Genomic DNA, 27,824 nt, shown 5'->3' with positions numbered 1-27,824 from the left:
TAGGTGTGGGACTGCTGGGTGTGGGGGAGAATGAAGAGTATTGGGTGTGGGGAGGGTGTAGGAGTAATGGGTGTGGGGAGAATGAAGAGTATTGGGTGTGGGGAGGGGGTAGGACTGCTCGGTGTGGGGGAGAATGAAGAGTATTGGGTGTGGGGAGGGTGTGGGACTGCTCGGTGTGGGGGAGAATGAAGAGTATTGAGTGTGGGGAGGGTGTAGGACTGCTGGGTGTGGGGGAGAATGAAGAGTATTAGGTGTGGGGAGGGTGTGGGACTGCTGGGTGTGGGGGAGAATGAAGAGTATTGGGTGTGGGGAGGGTGTAGGACTGCTGGGTGTGGGGGAGAATGAAGAGCATTGGGTGTGGGGAGGGTGTAGGACTGCTGGGTGTGGGGGAGAATGAAGAGTATTGGGTGTGGGGAGGGTATATGACTGCTGGGTGTGGGGTAGAATGAAGCGTATTCGGTGTGGGGAGGGTGTGGGACTGCTGGGTGTGGGGGAGAATGAAGAGTATTGGGTGTGGTGAGGGTGTAGGACTGCTGGGTGTGGGGGAGAATGAAAAGCATTGGGTGTGGGGAGGGTGTAGGACTGCTGGGTGTGGGGGAGAATGAAGAGTATTGGGTGTTGGGAGGGTGTGGGACTGCTGGGTGTGGGGGAGAATGACGAGTATTCGGTGTGGGGAGGGTTTAGGAGTGCTGATGTGGGGGAGAATGAAGAGTATTGGGTGTGGGGAGGATTTAGGAGTTCTGATGTGGGGGAGAATGAAGAGTATTGGGTGTGGGGAGGGTGTGGGAGTGCTGGGTGTGGGGGAGAATGAAGAGTATTGGGTGTGGGGAGGGTGTAGGACTGCTGGGTGTGGGGGAGAATGAAGAGTATTGGGTGTGGGGAGGGTTTAGGACTGCGGGGTGTGGGGGAGAATGAAGCGTATTAGGTGTGGGGAGGGTGTAGGAGTGCTGTGTGTGGGAGGAATGAAGAGTATTGGGTGTGGGGAGGGTGTAGGAGTGCTGTGTGTGGGAGGAATGAAGAGTATTGGGTGTGGGGAGGGTGTAGGAGTGCTGTGTGTGGGGGGAATGAAGAGTATTAGGTGTGGGGAGGGTGTAGGAGTGCTGTGGGTGGGGGGAATGAATAGTATTGGGTGTGGGGAGGGTGTAGGAGTGCTGTGTGTGGGGGGAATGAAGAGCATTGGGTGTGGGGAGGGTGTAGGAGTGCTGTGTGTGGGCAGCATGGGGGAGCTTGAATTAGTGTATGATGTGGGGGAGAATGGGGGAGCGCAGTGTGTGTTTGGGGGAGGGTTGATTAACTTTACCTTTATCAGAACATTGTCGAAGCTGCCAGGGTTTGTGACATCATAACAGATTAAAATAACATTTGCGCCGGTGTAGGACAAAGGGCGAAGTCTGTCATAGTCCTCCTGGCCTGAAGGAATGAAATAAGACGTGTTAGCTGTGCCCACCGCAGTCTAACCCCAGTCACACCAAGCCTCAATGTGAACATCTTGAAAGTAAAATAATAGAGCATTGTAAATATTGAATGATAAAAGGCGAATCGTAAACGATACAATGGCTCCCTACTGCAGGCATAATAATATTTAACAGTATTTTTTTTAAAGTATACCGTCGTGCAAGTGATTTTTAAACCAATATTATTTAGTTCACCTTACTAGCCTGCTTTATTAATTTATTTTCTAAGCACACTTCTTAATTGAGGAATTGTAAACGGAGGATAGCACAGGGCCAGCCATGGTCTAAGACCACGCAGAGCAAAACAGGTTCGAATCCTGGATCCTGCTTGGAAACTGAACTCAGGTAAGATAACAAAAAAACAATCAAATAAATATAAATAATCGGGGTTGGGTAACTTCTAATCACTCTTTACCCTTACCCAGCAATACTGTTTCTGGGTTTCTCACCACTCTTCCCCCTTCATCCAGACAATGGATGTTTTTATTCTAATTTTAACTTTTTTGTAATTTTTGGATTCTATATTTGAGATGTTCATGAGAATCTTGGAGCATTCTAGGTTTTTGGTTTATGGTTTGAGGGTTTACCCACACACGGAGAGCCTCAAACAATCCCTCCGTTGAAGGAGTACTCCCAAAACAGAGGTACCCTGTGCTCCTGGAATCTGAGAAGGAAGCAGGCAGGCACTGCTACTGCTACTCAGCACAAGGAGTACTCGCTTTCAGAATGGCGAGGGCTAATGTGGTGCCAGGCTCCAACTTGCTACGCTGTTCCTGGGGTGGCCACCTTTAGCCATTTAACTGTTATGGGCGTGTATTTCCGCTCTGAATCATTTTGGAAATCCGTGCAAACTGCACCCTCTTCCATACTCGATGACAATGAACACATATCTAGTGTCAGGGCCAGAAGAGAATGAGTTTAGGGAGGAGGGGGGAGGGGGATAGGGGGTGGGTAGGTTAGGAGACCACTTCACACCCGAGAAGAGGATTCCCAGTTTAATGAAAAAGGTGCAAGTGTGAGGTCTAACACTCTTTCAAAGGTTTCCCTCTCATGGCCTCCGCTCATGAAAGCCACTCACCCATGGTCCCTCCAGAGAAGGATGCGTCTGCTCGCCAAAACACCTCATCAGTGCCATTACAGAAGTGGGCACACTCTGGGTACATTCATGTGGACTCAGTGGGGGCAGCCCAGTCTTTACTGGCCGGGAGCCTGGGCAATGTCCAAGATGCACCTGGTAAAGGATTCTCACCAAGGCTGCCGCAGGTTTAGCATTGCTTCCATTGCCATCAGGGCGGATGAGGACTAGACCACTCCTGCAGAAAAGCAATGGAGGAACATGCTAGGCAGAGGAACTGCCAGTGGCTGACAAGCATTTCCTTCCAGTACATAGCGCTGTACATGTGTTCCTTGGACAGGGTAAACCTCAGTCTGGGAAATAATGAATGCGAGGCACTGAACGTCTCTGCAGATCTGCCTTGAAAGGAGCTCCCTGTGCCGGTAGGAAATGGATCCGGCAGGTCTCGGGAGGATAGCTCAGGGGCAACAAACTCGTCTTGGAAGCAAGACGATGCGAGCAACAAAGGTTCGATCCCTGGGTCTGGGCTTAGAAACCTCGGGGTATTAAGCACGTTATAAATAACCCATTACAATTACAACTCCTATTCCACTTGTCTCGAAATGAGAGTTGTAATGCTCGACCGATGCTCCTGCACTGAATCCGATCACTTGTTTGTATAAAAACATGTTTGGACATTTTAAGAACTGGTCCTGATAGTATCTCGGTCTTTATAAGGACATGGTCGCTCTGGCCCCCTCACCTCACCAATATTAGATCGACATGAAAATGCTACCAACCTCCACACAGGAACTAGTTGACACACAACCTAATAGCAAGGAACCAAGATAGAGCAACTTTGCGTGTGTTGTGTAATTTGCTATCTACGTTCTGGAGATGCATTTCAGCAATATCTACATACATAGATATATACCCAAAATATAGGATGGCATTACAACTTCTTGCCCTGGGCGTTATAGGGTAGGTCATACCAAGTAGGCATAGGCGCACATGCAGACACACGCAGGTGCACACCCTGTCCCCCCAGCGCTTAAGGACCACCTGCTCTCCTGGACCATGGTTGCTTGCCTACCTGCTGTGTCCCACAGGTTGATCTCCACACTCTTGCTGGCCACCTGGAAGTTGGCGGTATACTTCTCAAAGACGGTGGGCACGTAAACCTAGTGGCAAGAGATACAAAAAAAGAATTACCTTTGGATGCACATCATGAGGGGAGGGGCACAGGGAGAGAAAGCGAGAGAGAGAGGACAAGTTAGATAACTCAATGAGGTACTCATCTCTTGCTGCTGACATGTGTGTGCGAGTCTGGCCTCACAGGCTTGGTTCCTGGCATAACAGATTTGGCAAGTCATTCTTCTGAGCTCAATACAATGAGGGCCAGTGAATTGCGCAGTATCTGGTAATTGCATAGAATGCCAAAGCCTCGAATGCCTTACCATAGAAAAAAATGCATCGAAAAAAATGCATCGAATGGTAAAGGGTTTATTTTAATTATAATGGCTTTTTGAGGTAAAAAAAGAGGGGCGGGGGGCACCATTTAAAAAAAAAAGAAAAAAATGCATTCAATGCTTTTTTTTCGATGCATTATTTTCTATGGTAAGGCATTCAATGCTTTGGCATTCGATGCAATGACTATAAACCGAGTTGGGCAATAGAAAGCCTTGTAATGTGCAATGTTACACACATGGGGAAAAGACAGTAGTGAACCATGATGCAAGACGGCAAATGATTAATCAGGGGCGTTGCTGGGGGGGGGGAAGAGGGGGCTATAGCCCCGGATCTTTTGGTTGCAGCCCCAGATAGAAGCTCAGGAGCTACAACCAAAAGGCTAGCTAGCCATGAGTCCCGACAGCCAGGACATTAGCGTAGCCCCGGATCTTTTCCAGACCTAGCAACACCCCTGATTACGATTATTATTCTGTGAATGGGGAGAGTCACGGGATACCCGAATTCCTTAGGCGAGATCTCCAGGGGTACATCACGGAAGATGGGAGGAATCCAGAGGGCACTTGCAGGGATAATGGGAGCTCTCCAATGCAGATTGAGGGGTAGGGGGAGATCTCCCGGATGCATAACAGGAACAATGAGATGTCATTATTATATGAAGACGGGTGGGGGAGATCTTCAGGGCAGCTGAGTGTGTAGGGTCAGATCACAAGGGCATCTGTAGGGCTAGGGTGGACTCTCCAGGGTACCTGAGACAGGGTGGGTATGATATGCCAAGCACGGTACAGGAGTGAGATGACACCATCGGGGCACCTGCAGGAGAATGGTAAGATGTCCAGGACTCTAGAGAGGGGGAAGTGTGATCTCAAAGCAAAGGCTGCTGACAGGGATGGGAAGCAGTCCCTGAATGTGGCAGGAGACATGACCGGGGCACTAGACAAGGGTTTTCCAAGAAACCTCACGGCTGAAAAAGATCCCCAAGGCAGCCCACAAGGGTGGGTTTAGAATTAGAGTAGACCTGGAGGGTAGAGTGCGAACTCTAAAGTGGGCCGGTCTGGGCCTGTACAATCTCCAAAGCACCTGAACGTCGGGAGGATAGCTCAGGGGCAACGTGTTCGCCTTGGAAGCATGACGACACCGAGCAACACAGGTTCGATCCCCGGGTCCGCGCTTAGAAACCTCTGGGTATTAAGCGCGTTATAAATAACCTATCATATCATATCACCTGAAGCGCAGGAAACATTTCCATGGCACTGGAAGCGGAAAGGTAAGGTACGGTACAATGCTACCGCCATAGAAACTGAAGGATAGGTCCAGTTCTTCAGGGAACCTGGAGGTTCCCTGACTAGATCACCCAATTGGCTTCTGCCAGCAAACTGGGTGAGATCTACTGGGCACCTAAAGTAATAGGGTGGATCACCAGTGTGCATGAAGCGGGACAGCAGGAGGATCAGGGCGCCTGTCCATCGATCCCTGACCGCACCTACTGCCTTGTTTTGGTCCTGGCATGCAGGGCTAAGGAAAGAGCAGTGAAGTGGTCGGAGATAGAAGCTATTGTGCTGAGGCGAGACCAGTGCTTGTGGAAAGTGAAAATAGCTAAATATATCGCCAGGGTAGCATAGCAAGGGGATAAAAGAAAGAGTGAGCGACCGTGCAGGAAAACTCAGTACAGGAATGAACGCTAATTGAATTGGTACGTTTGCACAGAACACACTTACACAAACCTTGCACCACTAGATGGGCCGCTCTAACACCTCTTACGTTGTATCCCTGTTGTGAACCTCAGATGGCTTAATTGGTCCTTTCCAAGATTTGCCATAGAAACTGCACACAAATATCTGCAGTTGTTTTTTTTAAAAAACAAACTGCGCTATGTCACTTTCGAAGCACATCATTGTTCCAAGTTATACCCCACAAAATAATTGTGAGTCTCAATTGGACCCCTTAGGCTATGTGTGCATATTGTGCTAGGGACCGCTTCAGTTGTTTGCTGTACACTGGGGATATCCATTCTACTTTCCTTTTCTTGTATTTATTGGTGGTTTGTGAAGCAGCACACACCACTTTCTGGGACACACGGTTAGAATATGAGTGAGCATAGTCAATGAGTTACAAGGAGCCTGGTAAATCAAAATAAATCCAGATCAAATGATATTGATATTGATATTTTATTTGTATCGCGCTCATACACATGTGTTTCAGAGCAAGATGAGGCAAGGGAGGGGAACAAGGGAGAACAAAAGCAACGATCTTACTAGGCCCAGTGACATTGAGAACGTGCAAGTGCAGGGGAGAGGAAAGGGGGAAAGTGCAGGGGGGGAGTGGAAAGTGCTGCGCATAGGAAGAGAAACAACAACTAATGGTAGTGCAGCCAGCAAGTGGCAAGTGCTAGGCTAAAGGTACAGACCGGGGGGAGTCTGATAAGTGCAGGGAAAAGGGGGGGGGGTCTGTGGGGTTACAGATACAGCCCCAAAGTGCAAGGGTTGCCAGGAGGCAGTGCGGGTGCGTGGCAGAGTGCATAAGTATCTGGGCCCGAAACCAGAGGGTAGCCAGGTGCACAATGCCAAAGCAGAACAGCTCAACAGGGGAGAGAAGGCAGAAGCAAAGAGGAAGGTCTTGAGGTGCTTCCGGAACCGGAGATGGTTCTCCTCAAGTTTCAGAGTGGCAGGGAGGCTGTTCCAGAGGGAGGCCCCAGTCGAAGACAGAGATCTACCCCAGCACGTTTCTTTGAGAAACGACTGACCCTGAGGGAGTTTATTCATTTATTTAATCACATTTTCAAAGCGCGCAGCAGCCAGATGGCATTTTGGCGCTATTACAAGACAACATGCTTAGTTACATAATACATTCTCAGATACATGCAGAATGCAGAGCACATGAATGACAAGGTGGGAGAGGAGGGACAGGTGCAGGGGGGAATGCAGTGTTAGTTGAACTGTAAGTTGGAGGAGGAGGAGGAGCGAAGAGCTCGAGAGGGAAGGTATTTGCAGAGGGGGAGTTGAAGGTATTTTGAACCCAGGCCCCAGAAAGCCTTGTGGACAATGCAAAGGGTCTTGAATGTAATCCTTGCAACCACTGGTAGCCAATTAAGAGATTTCAGGGCTGGAGAGATACAATCCCAGGGCTTGAGGCCCAGGACAAGTCTCACAGTCCTGTTCTGGATGAGTTGCAAAGGGCAGAGAGTAGAAACAGGTAGATTTAGAAAGAGGCTGTTGCAGTAATCCAGCCTAGAGAGAACCGGGGCTGGAGATACAGTGAGCTTCTGGGGAAGGAGAAGAAAGGCAGAATACACCTGATTAGGTGCAGTTGGAAGTTTGACTTTTTACAGACATTGGAGATGTGGACAGAAAAGAAAAGCGTGCAGTCGAAGATGACCCAGAGGTTCTTAGCCTCGCAGGTGGGGGTAGGAGGAGGGCAAGGGAGGCAGGCCAGATAGTAATTCATTAAATATTGTGAATAATGCACACAACAATATGCATGTGAAACCTTCCATATGCACAGCACTATTGTCTGTCTAGAACATGCTTAATTTGTGTTGGAAGACCCCTGCTGCCAATGAGATTCCAAAACATAGCCTCTTATAGCTGTAAAACCTTGATGGGTGGAAAACATGATTATGTAGCAGTACTCTGGGTGAAGGACTGCCTGAAAAGAAAGTGTAAACTTCGAGATCAGCCAGTACATCGTCGACTTTCGCAGTTAGGTGCTTCTCGTGTTTGATAGCCTTATTCGGTAGGCGCATATCCACACATACGCTCACAAATCAGATTGGGTTTGGACGCTATTACTGTGAGGGACACCTGGGGAGTTGGACCTTTTCAGTGACATCATCATTCACCATCTTGACTAGTTTTTTTTCCACCTTCTTCCAAAGATGAAATGGGACCCACCAGTGTTTCAACACCACTGGCTGTGCAGTGTCATCTATATGAAGTTTTAAGGGTAATTCTATTAGGCTTCCTCTGCCATGAAAAGTGTTTGGTACCATTTCTATAGGCTGGTCACGTCATCGACATGACCCTACCCCGCATATGCGAAACTTACTGCCCAGAAGGTTTCTGCTGCTTCACAGACTAACAATGTGTCTTCACTTACTCTAGTGACTGAGAGTTGGGTGTTTATTTCCTCCTGCCTTGCTTGACTTCCGGCATGAATTTCCCCGAATCGGTTTGGAGCCTCCGAATGTGTACATCTTTACGTAAGTCAGCACCAGCACCTTTGCCTTGCGTACCTGTCGGCAATGAGATAGGGCCAGTACATTCACTGAGGGGTACCTCCTTCCTATTCGTCGTGCTCCATGGACACTCCATATGAAGAAGGCATCAGCTTCCTCTTCCTCACCTTTTTACTCTGCATGTTTGTCAGCAGATTCCACTTCGGCAATCTTAGCTTTTCCTTTTCTTGGGCCTGGGCGAGGTTTGGGTCATTGGTGTGGAAACTCGGAATGGCACGCGCTTGCTAAGTGATTTACTCTTCTGCATCACCCACAGGTTTTACCTTTGGCAGGACACTCACCTCCATGTAGAAGTGTACCCCCACAATAATTGCAGGAACCCGAAGACTGTGCCACACTTTCTTGCCTGGGGGAACCTTGGTTAGTCTTGCCCTTTGTTCTGATGGCTGACTTCCTCCCCCTTTGGGGTCTTCAAAGTTTTCTTCATTCTTATTCTCCTTTTTTCTGCCAGATCATGAGCTCACCATGCTGTCACCATATCGTTACGACAGAATAACGCCACACAGTCACATGCCTTCACAACAAGCACTACGGTCAATCATACCTCCCGACTGTGCCTTGTGTCGAAGGTGAAACATCCTGTTTAAAGAGCTGCTGAGGTGTGTGTAACCTTGGTGGACACAGGGGGGGGGATTAGAGGGCTGCACCCCCCTCCCTTCATTCCCCCTGGTACCCAGAGTGCCCCCCGGCTTCCCGCTGGCACCCTATTATCTGCCTCCACATCCCCCGGCATGAAAAGCTGCTTCCGCAACTGGTGTGTAAAATTACTCTAAACATAGCCCAGCTTGACACTGCGTGTTAAAAGCCTGCATGGATCTATTTTTTCGAATTAGATCTATTCTATGAAAGAGTTTGGCCTGGAACACATTTGGAGGGATGCCTGCACGTAACCGTAACATGTGAGCAGTGTGGTGGTGGTAGTTAGTAAAGGCCTGGGTACATGAGGAAAACAGCAATGCATGTACACGTGCACTACCACATCCCTCCCAGCTGTGCGTGTAAAAACAAATATCCTATCAAATCATACATCGTGACATTCGTCGCCCTAGGGCCGGTAGCTAAGGTGAAGCCTAAGGTCCACTCCGTAAGAGTTAATTTGGGGGTTGCTTCCAACAGCTGCTGACGTTCATAGGCTACGTTGTGAGGAATTGTGTCACTTTAACTGTCTCTTAACAAATGTTTTGGGATTTTTTAGGTATTTGTTTGGTAGGAGGCAGATCATGATTCTTGATCAAAGTTGTCTGCTCCTTGCTTATAAAACAGTGGACTTCACTACAGTTGAATTCAGGAATAAGGCTAAATTAACCAGATTCGGACTAAAATTGTCTCGCCGAATCCCAGTTCTGGCAAAGACACAAAGCCCATGCCTGAACTGCCATGCAGCACTGCACCCTCCGTGACACCCTGTGAGGCACGTGGGCGAAGCAAGTAATTTCCTGCGGCCCAGAATCACCTGTTCCTAGTGATTAGAGACTCATTTCAAGCGCAGAAGAGCTCTGTTCTTGTTTTTTATTTTATTTGCATGTATGCAGAGCAGGAGCCTCGCTTGCTCTGTCATCTGTCAAATTCCTTAAACACTTCTCTTTGTTTTAACACAACATTTTAATCAGAAGCGATTAACATTAGATGCCTGTGGACACTGCAGTGAGTGAGGAATTGGGGGTGGCTACGGTACGTGACATGTCCATTAAAAGGTCTGACCGTTTTGTGATTGGAAATGGAAGGGGTGCATAAAGCTACAGGCCGTGGGAAACAATGACTACAAGCCGGTGATTATTGCATTCATTTTCATTTACTCCGTTTCTCGATATTCTTGGTAGTATGCTATGTTATGTTATGTTGTGCTAATAAGCTTGTAAACTGCATCCATCACAGCTGCAAAACCCAGAAGATTTAGTTTAGGTTTGAATTCCTTTGCATTATGGTACTTGTAGGGTTCCATTCAGGAGGGGGAAAAATAAAGCTACAATAATAATCATTTTGCCCAACATTTTACTATGATGATGATTTTCTGTATGTATGTATATATATATATATATATCCAGGTTGATTTACGTGATTTGTGCTGGTTTTATGTACTCTCATTATAAGAGCGTTATTTTAGCCCTGCATTTTTTGACACACATATTAAATGCCTGGCATGACTCCACCCCTTGATCTGCCCCCCAATTTCGCCCCCATCACCCTAGTTACTCACCCACATAAGAGACTAGATCCTATGTATTCGTTTCAATTTCCAGCAATGCTGAGGATCTGAACCCCTGAGGGCCACAATAGCCGAGGAGGCACATATGGCTCACAGGAAAGGGGGAAGGGCAGCTGATGGTGAGAGGGGAGGACTTCTAGTGATGAGGAAGATGCAATCCAGTGCTTGGACAGAGTGAAAGAACCTCCAGAGGTCAAGGGAAGAGGGAAAGGGAATGTAAGTGAGGGCAAGGAGGGAAACCTCTATTTGCTGAAGAGAGAAAGAGAGAGGGCGTACCTCTGATGAATGGACAACGTGAGAGGGTATCATAGCTGGCAGAGAGAGGGAGAGAAAGAGATAGAGGTGTACAGAGACAGAGACAGAGACAGAGAGACAGAGAGACAGAGACAGAGAGAGAGACCCATTAATGGGTGCAGAGGATGTTGAACCTTTGGGTTGCTGGAGCAAGGCAGAGAACATTCATTGGCTGGCCAGAGTGAGGGGATGCCTGAGAGCTGGAGGGAGGAAGAGCCCCAGAAGGCTGGAGAAAGAGAGATGACCTCCAATGGCTTAGATGAGCAAAAGCCCCACGAGGATCAGGAAGAAGGAGAACACCTTCTGGACAGTGAAGGAAAACCTCCAATTAATGGCGAGAAGGTTACGACCTTGTGGCGACCGCCCCTCTTTTGCACCCATGGATGGCAGCATGATAGAGAGGGAAGAAGATACATGACCACCTGGCAGGTCTTCAGGGCCCCGCCATTTGCACGTCTTTGTGGAATGTAGGTAACCAGACAAAGCTACCAGCGCACACTCCAGGTGTGCTATTGCCCAGGAAGGGACCTGGGAAGAGAAGAGTTGCCGGTCATGGGAGATTTGATCCTTTTGCCCCTGACACATGGTGGGTGACATTTGGCATGGGCCACATCAAGCATCATCTCCGAGGCCTGGTGCTGAAAATGGGGAAAAAAGTACTCCGGCAGCCCACTGTCCTTCTTGCGTGTGGGTGGGCAGAGCTGAGGGGCAGAGGTCCAGCCCAAGTTGAGCAGCACCCAATCCCTTAAATGAACCCATGCCTGGCGATTTGCATGAAAGCAAATAGTCTTTTGGGAACATAAGAAGGACCACATTTTATATTTGAAATATGTTTGGGATAGTGATTCTGCTTGAAACCCTTCTGATCAAGTAATGCAAATTCGGGTCTCTGCTCTTTTCATTTTACTCAATACTCACGCTACCGGAAAAATGCCCACAAATGGCAAGACATATATATATATACATATCTATTTGGACAGCTTGCCCACTGGGTGTGAGGCTTGGGTTGTTTCTGTGCTCAGTGCCCGTGTCTACTGACTGCTGGGCTAGCCTAGTCCCCGGGCTTTGGGCCTAGGGTTGGTGGAGCCTGTTGGGGCCCATGTCCTATCCTGACGAGGCGCTATCGCCTGGGGACATGTTGATGGATATTGAGCTTGTATACGATTGCATGTTCAATGGTTGCCTGGTTACTTGAGAAGGACGCCTGACACCCAAGGCAGCTGTACTTCACACCGTTGGCATGCTTGTAGCACCTAAACAATCTCATTCTCCAAATTGACTAAAACAGGTGTTCCAGCGATGAAGGAAGACTTCTGATCAAATTCACACTCAGGCTCTAGCATCAGTTTGGGCAGAGCTCAGCTCGTCAGATCCCGGGCAATCAGCCACTCTCGACTCTCTGCTTCTAAGCACTGTCATTCTAACTGTGCAAATGCACCCCTCTAAATCAAATATTGTACTTTGTATTTCAAACTGTTAACTGTTTTCATTCAAAGATTGATAGCCTTACATGTCCTGTTCATATTCGTGGCTCGCTTCGTGCAGAATTCCCACGTCAATGGAAGAATTACGTCCTTTCTTTTCCAGCCCAAAGTCATTGGCCTCTCCATTGTTACGCCTGCGCTGGGTGGTATGAAAGAATCTACAGTGCTGCTCTGGTTTTGTTGTCAGGTAATGCCCCTAAACATGAGGAACGGTGGTAACATTGTGAGGTAGAACCCGTTACCACCCGGCACTGGTGGCCAGCATCGTGGTCTGAACCCAGTTTCAGTGAAATATTGGAATTAAGAGCACCCATCTACAGCCGTGGTGGTATTTTTGTAAAGCACTTGGCAGACAAGAGCCATAGGACAAGCCAAATGGAAACTGACCATTGATTGAACTCCCGATAAAGTAGTTCCCTGACGAGGAATGGATGGTCCATTTTGGCACCAAATTGCTTAAATATATTCTGCTGTAGAGTAGTTGGAGTGGACTGGTGAAGCGAAGATGGCTCAGAAGACGGGTGAAGCAACATGGGGGAGCACCTGGCACCCCTCCCAAAAGGCTGACCTAGACCAGGATCTTCACGAGGACCCTGGGACCTAAGTACGTCCTGGAATCACACAGAAGCCGAGGGTGGGCTCAGAAGACCCCCACAGCGTCGACGGAGCTTGAAAGGCTGCACATTTAAACAGTGGCACCCACGCTGAAATGGCACCATGGATAAAAACTGCAACACCGCACTGAGCGTTGAGCTATGGGAAACGTGGTGCAAACCGGTCTGTGAAGGTCAGAAGCGGTCTGTGAAGGTCAGAAGCCTCACGACAAACTGGCCGTGACTCGACGAGCAGCCAACACGAAGAGAGACAATTTAGTTGCATGCCGCAGTAATGGTCACATGGGATGTCGTGTGTAAAACAGGGTATGATGGCGTTGGCCTCTGGGATGAACTCTGCTCCATGTCTTTATTGGTGGAGGCATTCGGGGAGCTGTAGACAGGGAAGGTCTCCGCACCAGTACTGTGAGTCTGAGAACTTGCTTTAACAACAGTAGATGGCTCAGTGTCTTCCTTTTTTGCCCTCCACTGGCTTACACTACCCGTGTGAGGAGGGCACTTGGTTTGTTCGGCCTCCTGAAACACCATTGTGAAGTGAGAATATTTTGAGAGACTGTCTTACCGGGAAACAGCATGGTCTACAAACAAACCACTAGAACAAATCCCACTCATGGTTGTAGCTTTGGTTATCCAGACCCAGAATCTGACAGAAGGGGGGAATTACAATAGACTTCAAAATGGCCGCTAAATCTTTTGATGCCTCTGGAACAGCGCCGGGTCTACACATGCAGGTACTCCTCATTAACAGAAACGATAAAAGCCCACCCATCGGAGGAGCAAATGGAAGTTCTGAATCCCACAAAATCTGAAAAGGAATCCGGGGTTGAGAAGATGTGTGAGAAAGAAGAGGGTTTTGTGAAGCCATGAAAACAGGCCCATACAACAATGCCTTTAAATATTCTGTTAATTTCTTAAGGACTTGTGAGAAAGTAGTGGGATTTTAGGAACAACAATAAGAACTTGTATGACACCAACATTCTTATAAAATCTCACAAGTTTGAGCTAGGATTTTTTGTAAGATCTTATAAGATTCTGATAAGATCCTTATAAGAAAATAAATGAGAAATGATTGTAAGGGGAAACACAGTTGACAAGCCATAAGAGACTGGAAAGAGGGTCGGGAGAACCTGAAACTACTTGCAAGCTGGGACCTATATCCCTGAGGATACTATAAAGGGCAGCGAGAGCTACACCCCGAGCTGGCCACTTAATTCATGGAAGCACAGTGCAAGCTGCAGTGGGAGCTGGACACTTAATTCATGGAAGCACAGTGCAGGCTGCAGTGGGAGCTGGGCGCTACATCGCAGAGGACATAGTACAAGCTGCAGAGTGAACTGAGCACTATATACCTGGAAGGCAGACTGCTAGAGGCAGAGCAAGCCGAGTGTTATATCCTTGCATGCAGACCATGCGGGGGATATACCCACTGAGACATCATCTGAAAGTTGCATACATAGCAAGCTGGGGCCTATATACCTGAATGCAAAGTGAGGAGCGAGCTGGGTGTCATATCTGTGGATGCAGACATGTGCTGTGCAGTATAGCCATGGCGCTTGCAAGTAAAGCAAGCAGAGTATTGGGTGCTATAACCCTGAGACTGAAAATGAGAGCAAGAGAGCTGGTGCTGTATCCCTCAGACTGGTAGGGAAGCTAATGGGGTTCTGAATTTCTGGGCGTAGGGGTTCATTATTTTGGTTTATGGGACACTCCAGGTTCCCGTAGATAGATGATTCCAAACCATCCTGACCAAAACAATACATATTTGTTGAACAAGAACTTTATTGTGACGTGTGTTTTGTTGATTACCACACCACTTTTTTTGCCCCCGAGAAATAATGGACACTTGTTTTGCACCTATCACCCAACTATGGGTATTTGTTAGATCTTGGAGCATTGTCAACTTTGTTACAGACCAACTTGGAGCACGAGGAGGGAACCCCTGCTTTCTGTTGACCCCTTTGTTGTGATTCATTGGCCCCAACCTCACATTATACCCGGACAGTTTTAGCCATCATCCGTACACCTTACTTGTTGTGTTTTGCCACTATCCCAACACCTTGTTCTATTGAGTTTTACCGGTCTCGTGACACCTTCTGGGATTCTTTGAGTACTTGCATAATAAAGGGTTGTCCAACTCCTGTCCTCGAGGGCCAGATCCATGTTGGATTTTCAAGTTACCCTCATTAATATTCATGAGATAAATGTGCATACAATGGGCCTCATTACGAGTATGGTGGTAGCCATGGCGCTTTTAGTGGCATGGCTACCCCCATACCGGGTACCGGGTCCGGGTTCCAGGAATGGGGAATTACCGGGTCATGCCGACTTTGGCGGGCCCGGTAATTCCCATTCTCGGGACCCAGACCCGGTACATCCCCATTCCCATTAGAGCCCCCAAAGGGCTCAATGGGAATGGGGAGGATGCTAACAACGGGCTTGTTAATGACGGGCCTGTTGTTAGCATCCTGGTCTGCTAGCGGGTCTTGCTAAGGAAGCCTGGACTGACCAGGCGTTCCAGAGCGGGACCCGCTGCAGACCTCGTAATAGGGTGGCATGGAATGAACGGTGCTGGTCCCTTACCGGCACCGTTCATTCCGTGGCCGCCTACCTCGTAATGAGGCCCAATGATTCTAAATGTACGCACATTTTTGCTCATGAATATTAATGAGAGATATCCTGAAAACCTGTCAGGTTTCCGGCCCTCGAGGCCTGGAGTTGGACAATGGTGAGTGGTGTCACCAAGACACATTCAAGTTCAAATGGATCATTCCGCTTGCCAGCCATGAGGAGTTTCATTGCACTCTTTGGCAGCCAAAAGTGTGTTGATGCTCAGCAAGGGGTAGTTTCCCGTGCAGAACATTCCATTAAAAAGATTGGCGAGTAAGGTTTGAATTTTCTGGTGGAAGTCATGGAAAAATGTCGGCAACCTTCTGGAGCCGTCCTTCACATTGTCAAGAGATATTCGCCCTATTTCCTGTTCACTTATGTAGAGGTTAACAGAAATGTGTGGACCTGGCCAAACCCTGTTACCAAGGAATATGTCCACTGGTGTAGGACACACTTTATGGGAGGAACCAACACTTGCTTTTTATGGACTGCATTTTGTTTTACTCTGTAGACCGGGGCCTGTAATTTCGCTGTCGCCTTACGTGTTTCTGTTGACATGCACAAAACCGTTCAGCCTTCGCGTGGAGCCCAACGGATAACTTTAGTGAGATTTGCCTGCAGGTGATCCGCTGGGCTGTACATGAGGACATGGGATACAGTTTTAAAGAAAGTGCACTGTGGAAAATGTGCCTATGTGGGCTGAACCCCTGAATATCGGCGGGGCATTAAATAAATAATATGGAAGCATATATGCACTCACCCATGTTGCACGATTCTGCAAGTGTGTTTGACCCATAAAAGCACATAGAGCGAATGATGTCTACACAATCATCCTCTTAAATATTAAGAAACATGTTCTGACCTCCCTTGTAGCGGAGCTCAGATAATTCAAAGGGGAATCGCATATGAAGTTCTTTTAAACTCTGAAATTTGAAATGAGTTCTGTGAAATCTTCTTCCCAGATAGTACTTCTGCATATGTTATGGATTTTCCTTAACTCCCGGGAACCCAATACATAAATATCTACCTGGACATGGTGAATCTTGAGACATTTGTATGAGCCTGTCTTTCATGTCTGTCCTTTGAATGCCAGAGCTGGGGTTGGAAGGCCGACCAGGCTATAATCAGGCCAACTACCTGGGCATTGGTCCAGAGACGGGCTCTTCAGACTGCTGTCCATAAACAGAGCAGAGATTGCCCCCCCTCCCATTGTATTGTGGGGAATGTATTAAGTGCGACATTCGCCTGAAGCATCTTGGTGCTCCTTGCAGGATGGTGAGCAAAGGGAATTTAGAAGAAATACGTTTTCAGGGACTTACGGAAGGCTAAATTGGTAACCGTCACTTGGAGCGGGGGGGTGCAGCAGGGGATTCCAAAGGTCTGTGGCTACCACTGAGAAGGAGCGGGCCCTAATCGCATGGACTCCATCATCAGCAGTGAAAGAGATGTGTAAAGCGTGGATTTGGGCTGCCCAAAATGGAATCCTGCAAGTTATGTAGATGGCAAACTGAAGGGAGAGAAGGTGCAGTTAAGGGAAGGTTAAGGCTTAGTCAGTGCTGCAAATGGACAAAATGTACTAGGTGACTTCCCCCTCACCCCTGTCGCACGTGGCCGGTTTTATCAGTGTGTGGGTGGGACTTAGGGCAGAGCTAAGTGTCGAATTATGTGTTTGCACTGAATATTGAATCCTGGCTTATTTGCATAAAAACAAGTGTATTTTGGGAACATAAGAATGACCACCAATTTATCAAACATGTCTGTGCTAGTAATTCAAACGTTTATTCCTTCTGCGCACGCAATGAACACTTGGTATGGTGCTCATTTCATCTGTCAGAATAGTCACCATGACAGTACAATGTGTGCAAAGCATGAGACTTATGTTCAGCTTTGGACCGTTTCATTGTTTAAGTGTGGGCTGTTGACAAAGGACGACTTTCAGATGCAGTCTGTGAAAACATGTGCAGCTCAACTGCACGAGACATGGTGTTTGGGAGACTCACAGAAGTCAAGGGTAGATATCTTCGTCAATTTGGGGGAGTTTTGGGCCTCGTGCCGTCTCTCCTTCCCTGGAATTAGTAGTTTAGAAAGGCCTACATTGACTACTCCCAGACACATAGCTTTATTTAATTTACCAGGCCGGAGCCACAGATTTCTTGTTGTATCCTGGGTGGAACCTGCACCTCGACAGCCAAAGATCCAAAGAGTTTTCCCTCCACTTACCAGACATAGATTTGTTTCTAGGATTGACCTGCTAGGTTCCTCTAACACTTCTCAGGACCGCTGACAGAGAAGCCTCTGCTCCCTTTTACTGCTGCCTTGCACATTGATTGGGCCGCCAGCCAGGAGGGGGCTGTCTGAAGCCGTGGTTAAGCCTCAAGACTGGAAGATTCCTGTGTTATGTCAGGTGCAAATGTGGCTAGCAGGGACCCCGTGAGCCAAAGACCTCTGCCCATGAGCCCTGTCTTGTTCGGACATTAAGGCGCATGGATCACACAGCAACATTGTGGACCGCATGGTGTGTGCACCAGCAGGTGATGCTCACTTCTTAAAGCTGTGAGTCCTGAGCCCTGCCCTTGCTTGTATAGGGAGTGACATTATTTCCTAAGACTGCAGGAGATGCCACCATCCAATAATGAAACTGAGAGTGGCACAGTGGACACCAATGCAACCTGGGCAGATCACTCACCCAGCCCATCCCTCCTATTCAGAGGGAAAGGGCACACTGCGGCCATCTCGATGAGACCCACCTTATTCATGAACATTTATCTTGCTGTGTGTTAAGCTTCAGACTGTGCGTCAGTGAAATAGCTTTGAGGATCTTCTTGCCCGCATGGACTGTTTTTTAATGCTATTGGTTGTTGCATTACACATTCTGTTTTGCATTATTGTTCTTCATGGATTTGAGTGGTGATTAGCTCTTGCACTTTTATGAAGTTGGCTTAGCCGGTACATTCTTTATTTTCTCAACTGTATTGTTTTTGATTGACTGTGCCTGCCTTGCACACCCGACCATATCCCTCCGAGTAAATCAAGGACGTGCTTGGGGATTTCAAGACACACCTCTGTGAGGTCCTCCTATTTGGGTACCTGTGGAAGCTCCGACATCGCACACTGGACTGTCTTTGGCACTGTTTTACCCCAGCCCACCCATGGCTTCCGGGCGGGCTGTTGGAGATCTATTCACGTTGCTATGACAGCATCCTTTTTTTATTGGCTGAGGGGTGGGTAGTTTGTTGCTTTTGTGCCCGTCCGTCGTGCACAGAATGTAACGATAACTCCTGCACTTGTGACCCGGGAAATGTATCGGAGACAGAAATGCTGCCCAGCCTGGGAAATGTATCAGAGCCAGAGATGATACCTAGTATGGGAAATGTATTAGAGCCAGAGATGATGACCAGCCTGGGAAATGTATTAGAGCCAGAGATGATGACCAGCCTGGGAAATGTTTCAGAGCCGGAGATGATGACCAGCCTGGGAAATGTTTCCGAGCCAGAGATGCTGCCTAGCGTGGGACATGTATCGGAGCTGGAGATGCTGCCCAGCCTGGGAAATCTATCGGAGCCGGAAATGCTGCCCAGCCTGGGAAATGTATCTGAGTCAGAGATGCTGCCCAGCCTGGGAAATGTATCGGAGCCAGAGATGCTGCCCAGTCCTGGCCAACTAGAATGTAATACAATACATTGTAGGTTAAACCAGGGCGTGGAGTACATGAGTGTTCTGGGGCCCACTCCCTCCTCCCCAGGAAAGGCCATCTGTGTGGGAGTCCCCATACTTTCAATGGGAATTTTGTTTTGTTGGGCACCGGCACCACCCGAGAAAAACAGATGTTGGGGCTTAGCCAAGAAGGGGCATCGGCATCTTGCCCAGGCTACTTATATTGTGACAAATCATCTTCCAGGACACCAGTGGTCCAGGGATGAATAATTGTTTCTAAACCAGCAATCAGCCTCGCACCTCTAGTACACCAGAAGTGGTCCAAACAGATTGGAAACACAAGCAAATTATAAACCTCCTTGTCCAATTTTGGTAATGTGGTCAGAACGGCAGGCTTATCTACGAAAGGACGTGGATCGTTGGTTAGTTGCAACACAGCGAAAATACAATTATTACCCAATGATAACAGGGACTGTGTAGACAAGGTTGTATACAAATGTCTACTTTATTATTATCACAACAGACAGTTCAAGCAACACTATGAAATACAACCCACCCTGTAAGGGAATGCAGAGGACAGGCAGTTTCAAAGAAGGAAAAGCGGTGCACTCAGGATACTGACAGGAGGGTAGTCGGTATAGTAAATAATCACAGCAGTTCAAGGATACTTGGCTTCAGCACAAAGGGAGCAATGGGTCTTAAAATGTCAGGGGGACAGAACAACAATGTACCTTGTGCATGTAGGTGTTCTTGGTGCTCAACAGGGTTGAGTTGGTTTCAGGGTACTTTGCAGCTTCTGTGACAGTTTAAGACGGGAAACAACTGCAGGAGACAGCTGCAGGTATCAGGTGGCGGGCAGTTTGGCGAGCAAAGCTGAATGGACAGCTGCAGGCTGGCCGACACAGCGGATCAGGGTCAAGAATCATTGCTCAGTGCTGGTCGGCAGTTCTGAAGCTCTGGTTGAGACATCTCAGAAAGCTTTAAGCGACTGCGGTGTAACAACGGTCAGCGTTGCAATCAGTTGCAGCTCGAGGAATTCGACTTGCTCGAAAATGTCCTTTACAGCAGACGTCGGTAGATGCTTGTCGGTGCACTTCTCCTAGCTTTGTCAAGGCTTGTGTCGTCCTTTAAGGTGGTGGCCCAAAGCTTGGGAGGGTGTTGCAGGCAGCTGCCTTGTCCTTGGTTTTGGGCACAGAGACCTTCTGGCATTTCCCAACTCAGAAGCTTGCTGCAGAGCCTAGCAAGGCACACTGTGTGCAGGCTGTGTACTTGTTCTGGTGCTGCTGGAGGGTCTTATGGATTTGGTATCTCCCTCTGTTCCCTGGGAGATGTTTAGGGGAGGGATCTTGCTTCCCGCTTGGAGGTCCTGGCCTTTCTTCACTGGCGGAAAATGTAAGGCAGAATGCATTTCAGCCAGGGTCCAATGATGAATTCTTCCTTCTGCTTCTGGTGAAGCCTGCAGCTGGTCTGCAAAAAGAGTGGCTCAGCCCTCTTTTAAAACCAAATGGACAACAGTGATTGGTGTAGGCTAAGCTTACCTTAATGAACCAATCCTGGGTCCTCACCAACAATCTCCTGAATGCATGAGGACATAACCAGAGTGCTTAGCAAAAGAAAAGGTGAAGGGGTGAAAACATGTAATACTAAGTCCCACCCACCTTCCTGTCTGTTGTGGATCTGTTGTGGATCAAAGTGCCTTTCTGGTTAATGGAGCTCTCTGTGGTTCCTGATTAAAGTGGCAGGTTTCCCTTGAAGCTGCGGCAAGACCACTTTCTGGCTCCGGCAAACCACATTCTCGTACCTTTATGAATGGGGCCCCCTTGCTGGGTGAACTACTATAAACATGCAGTCACAGACATAACAGTTCACTGTCAATTGATACTGAGGGCGGGAGCTGGCTTCAGGTTCACACAGTTGCATATGAAAGGTTGTTGGGGTTTCCGGTCTCCTTTGTTAACCTCTGCATGCAGGCCCCATATCGGCCTGTTTGAATTACTCTCTGATTAGTATGTGAATCATTGCCACCAGGTGCAGGGCACAACAAAAGGACAGGGCAGATCCATGGATCCTTTGTTAGTTAGTTAGGCTGGCCATAGCAGGGGAAAGGTTTGGCCCTCCCCTTTCTGGAGATGCATTGTGTACTCCCTCTGTCATATCCCAACTAAATATGACAGGGGGGACTGTGCCTGTAGGCTGTGTCCACCATTAGTACACAGATCTATGCATATGCTATGCAGTGAGAATAGGAAAATGTGTGCGGTTTAGCCTCACACATTTTCTGGAGGTGGATCTACCATTATTTAATTTCATTTAAAAATGTTAAAAAGCCCAGTTGAGCGCACACCCACATGTGAATTATCAAATTCCTCACATACGTGGTAGATGGTCTTGTAAAGCATCCCTGCACTGTTTCTAGTCTGTGGACATCCGAGTTTGTACTACAGTACAACCCCCCTAAATGCAAAGTGGCAGACAAAGGGTAGAAAAACAGACAATGAACATGCTCTACCACAACATTGTATCCCTCGTGAGGCACAACGAGCGCTAAAGATGCCATTTTTACCTAAGCAGTGTGGCAATCGCAGCAATTATAACATGAATACAGAGGGTGATGGCTGCATGCACCCACTGCTCATATTTGGCAATTTATGTCTCTAAAGGACAGTAGCAGATACCCAAACTGGTACCAATGCTGAGGTATCAGTGAAGGCAGGGTTGAGCCGAGCCCCAATGTCTCATTTTGATGCACCCACAAGTGTGACATTTTGGCTGTTCTTCCCGGTAAAGCTGCCCAGAGCTCAGGGAACAAGTGCTCATTTACCCTCTTATGCTAGAAGTGGGAGAGGACCACTGTGTGAGTTGATGGTGACGATGGATCATCAGACCTAATAGCACTCACCCGCCTGCAGGGGCTGCATCATGGTCCAGATGAATATCAAACCACTGTGCCACAGCCTGTATTCTGCTGACAGAAAGGCAATACCCTAGAATTCCTTCTAGTCACCATGTTGGATGGAGAAGAAAATGGATTAGACTTTTTGATACAACCATGTTAGTACCTAAAGGAGAGTGGAATCATCTGGACTGTCAAAGGCCCCAGAAGAACTAGCTCTCTGACATCCAGTGCCCTTGCTGGGATGAATAACGTTTTCTAGGGCATAGCAAAGCCAGGCTCATGGCCTGCTTCAGGGTAGAGGGCCGCTGAAAACCTGTGTGGGGTCAGATACAACACAAGCACTATCTTGGTTGAGGGTCCTTAACCTAACCTCCTCCTCTTTGACCGGCGCCTGCTGTCCCTCATTAACTTCCTTTATTCACCTGGATTTCCCCCCACCACTCTCTGTCCTTCCACCTCTGATTGGTGTACCACATCCCTGTACTCCACCTCAGAAAACCTTCAAAAGTGAAGACCTCCTTCACCTGGCTACTATTAACGCCGGCTCAGCCCACAAACACTGCACCAACATCTGCCTCCTTCTTGAAGACACTGACCTCGACATTCTCGCTCTTACAGAGATGTGGTTCAATGCCAGCTCAGTCACTGCTTTTGACTTCCTTCTCCCGGATGGCTTCATGATCATCTCCAAGCCATGACCTCTCTGTGCTGGTGGTGGGGTTGCCTTAATCTTCCCTGAGTGGGTTCCTTCTTCCATCATACCCACCAAGCTCTAAACTTCCTTTGAGAGCCTAGTCTGCAAGCTGGTCATCTCTCCCTCCTCCTTTCTGACCATTGCTTCCATCTACCGGTCTCCTGGCGCAACCACCCTGTTCCTCTCTGAATGGTCTGATTTCTGTTCCTCCCTAATCTCAACCACCTCTAATCTCCTCCTCATGGGCGATTTCAACATCCAACTGGACTCCCCTGTCACAGCATCCACTTTCTTCCTTGACCTCTGCACATCACATCCATCTCCATTCTCCCTTCAGGCCCAACCCACTCGGTTGGACACACTCTGGACGCCTTCATCCATTCTGTTCCCCTCCACCCCCACCTCTAGTCACTCCACTCTCTTGGTCAAACCATTCTCTCCTCTCCTTGCACCTGGGTCCTCTCAGTTCTTTGACTGCCCCTCAAAAATCTCTGCCAACCTCGTTCATGAACATCCATCTGATTAAACGAGTGTCCGCTGTTGCCTTCACATCCACCTTCATCCCCTATTTCCCCCATCACCAGACTCTACCACTGACTCTTCTCTCAGCAACCTCCATTTGGCCATTACCAACACCCTTGACATTCTTGCCCGAGTCATGTGGATTCACCTGAAACCCACCTCCAAACGTAACACCTGGTACGACTTTGAACTTGCAGCCCTGAAACGCAAGTGCAGAGCTGTGGAACGGAAGTCGCAAACCTCAGGATCACCCTCTGACAAACTGGCCTGCCACCTGCTCCAAAGACAATACAGACTCTCCATTCATGCCGAAAAAAGGGCCCGCACCCAGGCACGGCTATCAGGTGCATCCAACAACACGGATGAACTATTTCAAAACTGCAGGGAACTAGGCAACCCTTCTGCAGTTTCCTCTTCCCTTCTTCCATCCCAGGCACTCTGCAACGCATTGGCCACACACTTTACCACAAAATCTCTGGAAATCCTGACCACCCTTGCTACCCTCGCACTCAACCCCTCCCTCACTCCCTCGCCTCAAACGGCTCCTCACCCTACATCTTCCTCTTTCTCCTCCTTCTCCCCCGTCACACCTGAAGAAGTCACGAGAGGCACAAAACTGCTCTTCTGAATACCCTTGAAGAACTGCTTGCATCTCGGGACTCTAACTCTCCAGCTGTCCTCATCCTACTCGATCTCTCCTCTGCCTTCGATATGGTTAACCACTCCATCCTCATAAAACGACTGCATGATGTCCTTGATATCTCAGGGCGGGCATTGGACTGGCTTACCTTCTTCCTAACTGGCCGTTTGTCCCAAGAAATTCTGGGCGCCTTCTCCTCACCTACCTCCTTCACCACCGGGGTGTCCCCCAGAGCTCAAACCTCTCCCCCTGGCTCTTCAACACTTACCTTGCTCAGCTAGCACTCCTCATCTCCTCCTTCTGTGCCAACTTCCAATGCTACTGGTATGACACAAAACTCTTTTTCAAACGCCCTGCTGACCCTCTTGCATCTTCCATCATCCCTGACTGCCTATCTGCCATCCAGTCCTGGTGTATCCAACAATCTCTGCCTCAATGCCAGCAAGACCGAGATCATGCCCATTGGGACCCCTGCTCCCTCGTTTTCACCCTCACTCGAGCCAGGCTCTCCCCCTGCTCTTTCTTCTGAAGTCAGAAACCTTGGAGTCATCTTCGACTCCTCTCTTTCCTTCCTCCCTCACACTCAGGACATTGCCAAGAAGTCCCACTTTCAACTCTTCCTTCTCAAAGGAATTCTCCCTTTTCTCACTTTCCCCCTGAAGCTCAATGTTACCCGAGCCCTGGTTCTCTCTAGGCTTGGCTACTGCAATAGCCTTCTCCTGAATCTACCTTCTTCCACTTTACGACCCCTCCAGCTAATCCAATTATGGCAGCAAGACTTATCCTTGGTTTTAAGCCCAGGGACCACATCTTCCCTGCCCTAAAACTCTTCACAGGCTCCCAGTTGCGACCTGGATTAAATTCAAATCCCTCTGCATCATCCACATGGCTGCCTGAGGCTTGGGACCACACTATCTGCAACTTTCTCTTAGTAAATACTCTCCCTCTAGACCTCTGCGGTCCTCCGGCACCAACTCTCTGTGTGTAAAGCATCCCTCTCTCTTGAGCAGGACTTCCTCAAATTCCGGAAGCTCCTCAAGACTTTCCTCTGCACCTCCTCCTTCCCTTCATCCCTCCTTTGAAATCTCACAGCCATTGTGATTGGTGGCCAGGGCCCTTATGTATGCCTTGGGGACCTGGCCTCCCATACCCAATCGCTGCAGCCTCTGTCTACCTCTCAGCACTTGCCTCAGCGCCCCCCAGCCTCAATCCTGCAAGCCTGCACTTTCTACCCAATGCGGCTCCAGGCCGCATAGCACTTACCTCACTATGCACTTCATCTGCTGCTCACCCACGAGCACGGACATTCCAGCACTTACCCTCACCCCCCACATCCCCTCTTCTCACTGCACTTGCACATTCTGAATATTTACAAGGCATAGTAGGTTTGTCTTTATCTTCCACTGTATTCAATGTTTTCCAATTCCCTTTGTTCCCTCCTTGTTGTCCTGTGGGTGCTTTGAAACAGAATTGACTTACTGCATGAGTGCCTAATACATGCACAATATATAATTAAATAAATAATAATGGTCCACTGTTAAGGCCAAAGTACAATGAAGCGCAAAGTATGTACTTGTTTACTCTCACAAAGTCCCGAATTGTAAGCTGGATAGTGAGGCTGGGGTAACACCACACTCTGTATTGTCAGTGCCTGAAGGAGGGTAGGGAGGATACCCCATGCACCCAAGCCCACCACCAGCCTCAGAAAAAGGATCCGCCAAGACAGGACAAGAAAGGTACATGTGAGGGGTAGAGACTCCAGAAAGAAGGATCCCTTGGACCACAGTAAAGTATCCAAGAGGACCCCCAATGGGATTGAAAGCAGTATTAAACTTGTGGGGAAAGGTGGAGAAGTACAGTTATGATCTTCTCCACACCTATATAAACCTGGAACCCCTTAACATGTATAATGAGAGCATATTCCCTTTTCCAAGAGGTTTCATAATCCTTTACTAAAGGGTACATCCTTTCTCCCCAACTCTAACCTATTATTCCTCCTTCCTTAGTCCTTATGTTTGATTTACGCTGGTGACCCCTCTCCTTTATCCTTGGAAGATATATAGGTCCCCAAATGTTTGTTGGAAGAATGGCAGGTGACCGACAAATGCATTTATCCCATTCAATAACTCAGCTTTATGACTCTGCTGCAGGAATCTTCATGTTTGACAAGGGTCAGCATTAGAAAAAAGCAGACAAGGGCATTCGTACCCGAGTGGGAGCAAGAGAACACAGGGCTCCGCAGAAATTGTGGTTTAGTTTGTGAACGGCACAAAGGACAATCACCCACTTCCTGGAGGGGGCCCATGAAGCAGGAAGGAAACGCTTGTGGATGTGGCCTAGACTGTCAAACGATGTGTGGAGAAATTGCAGAGGCAGAAGAGATGAGGATGCAGCAAGCAAAATGGTGGAGGGCTTGGCTGGAGGCTTGGTCCGCAGATTCACGCGGGTATATGCTGACCAATTAGAAGTAGCTGCGAAGAACAGTTTGAAAGAGGAGACCCAATCCCCACACTCAGATGTTCGTAGGTGGGTCCTGTGATTAACCAAACAGTGTCTCGCCCACTAGTTCTTGGAGACTTGTTATCAAGGTGGCCAGGACACGGCCATCGCTTTTGGATCCAGTTCCTGGGGTGGACCAGTGCGGGAGGATCACGTGGGCGAGGGGTCTTCGGGAGTGGGGGTGAGACAGTCAGTGGCGAGACGTGGTATTCCTCCCTTTCCCATACCTATGATTCCTCCTATTTCATAGGATTCTCTGTTGTCCCAACTTCTCCCCCCTTTCCTCACAAACACTGGGTTGAGGAAAAGGGCAACTAAGATTAATAATGCTAACTCTTTCACATTGTATTGTAGGCGTCCCGCTAATTGGGTCAGGCAAAGTCAGGCACTTGACTCTAAGTGCATACATCCGATAGCAATTAGCTCTCCTCACACGGATCAAAGGCGGAACATAGAGACACACTCTGAGCAAGGTAGAATACAAATAAGAGTGGATTTCCCGGGTGAAGACGAACCTACTGGAGCAGAGCATTGGACCGAGGGACGAGAGCCACTGGTGGAGAACCCGAGGAGTTCCCTGCAGGCGGCTGTTGCCTCCAAAAGGCAACGAAAGGTATATGGAGAAGGCTGAGTTCCAAACAAGAAGGCTGCATTGTGTTTCAAAGACATGTAAGGAAGGCATGGTATCAAAGTAAGACAGAAACAAGTCATTATAGTTCAAGGGAGTTTATTGAACTGCAGAATGGGTGAGATGAACGCCTAATCTAAGCCTAAATCTAAGATGGGAGCAAGCTACAACCATCAAATAATAATAATACTGTTCTTGTGGAGTTTAGTCAAATAAAAGGGCCTATACTAAAAAATACTATTGCCAATCCTTGACGCTATGCTACAAAATAAGTTGGGGATAATGTTCACAAAAAGAAAGAAGTGTTCACAAAATGATAAGTCAGGATATGTAGGCTGGGGCCTCCCTTCCCCACGTTTTTAGCACAGGAAAAGGTGGGCCAATTGAGCACAGAACACTCCAGGGCTCCTCCGGCACAAGGTCACAGTTCCTTTCACCAGCATCATGGCCTTCTGTTCCCGAGTCTCTTTAGTGCAAACGTCACTTGACTTAGAAGACCTGATGTCCCATAAACAAGTAAAGAAAAGTTCCTTTTTCAATCTTTTTTTTGGGCGATTTGCTCTTCACCCAGGATCCCCCTCAGCTTGGCTCTGATCCTTCTTCCACCGTTAGCATCCCTTCGTCAGGTTAAGATCAAGTTCACTGTGTAAGCATCCCTCAATCGGGTTCACCTTTGTTACAACAATCTTCTCGGGTGTATTACTGTTCACCCTAATTCACAGGCATCCCTTAGTCGGGTTCATGTTTGCTACCACAATCTTCTTGGGTGTTGTTCACCCCGGATCCCCCTCTTACAGGCTCAAACTCTTTCTTTACAATTAGTCACCCTCTTCCGGGCTCAGACCAACTTCTCTTTACAACTAGTCCACCTCTTCTG

General features: G+C 48.3%; 1 protein-coding gene across 1 annotated transcript in view; it reads right to left on the bottom strand.

The window, feature by feature from the left end:
- RHOD (ras homolog family member D) overlaps positions 1 to 27,824 on the bottom strand; it is a 155,454-nt gene that overhangs the window by 106,193 nt on the left and 21,437 nt on the right. Inside the window, exons 2-3 of the mRNA XM_069628940.1 lie at positions 3,602 to 3,689; positions 1,301 to 1,410 (exon numbers count right to left, since the gene is read on the bottom strand). Of these exons, the coding sequence (XP_069485041.1) occupies positions 1,301 to 1,410; positions 3,602 to 3,689 (198 nt within the window). The remainder of the gene's footprint in view (positions 1 to 1,300; positions 1,411 to 3,601; positions 3,690 to 27,824) is intronic.

Source organism: Ambystoma mexicanum, chromosome 12 (genome assembly GCF_040938575.1).
Source record: "Ambystoma mexicanum isolate Mex_15411 chromosome 12, UKY_AmexF1_1, whole genome shotgun sequence".
NCBI classification, from domain to species: Eukaryota; Metazoa; Chordata; class Amphibia; order Caudata; family Ambystomatidae; genus Ambystoma; species Ambystoma mexicanum.
Note: the sequence above shows the minus strand (reverse complement) of the source record. Positions and strands in the feature narration are given on the sequence as shown.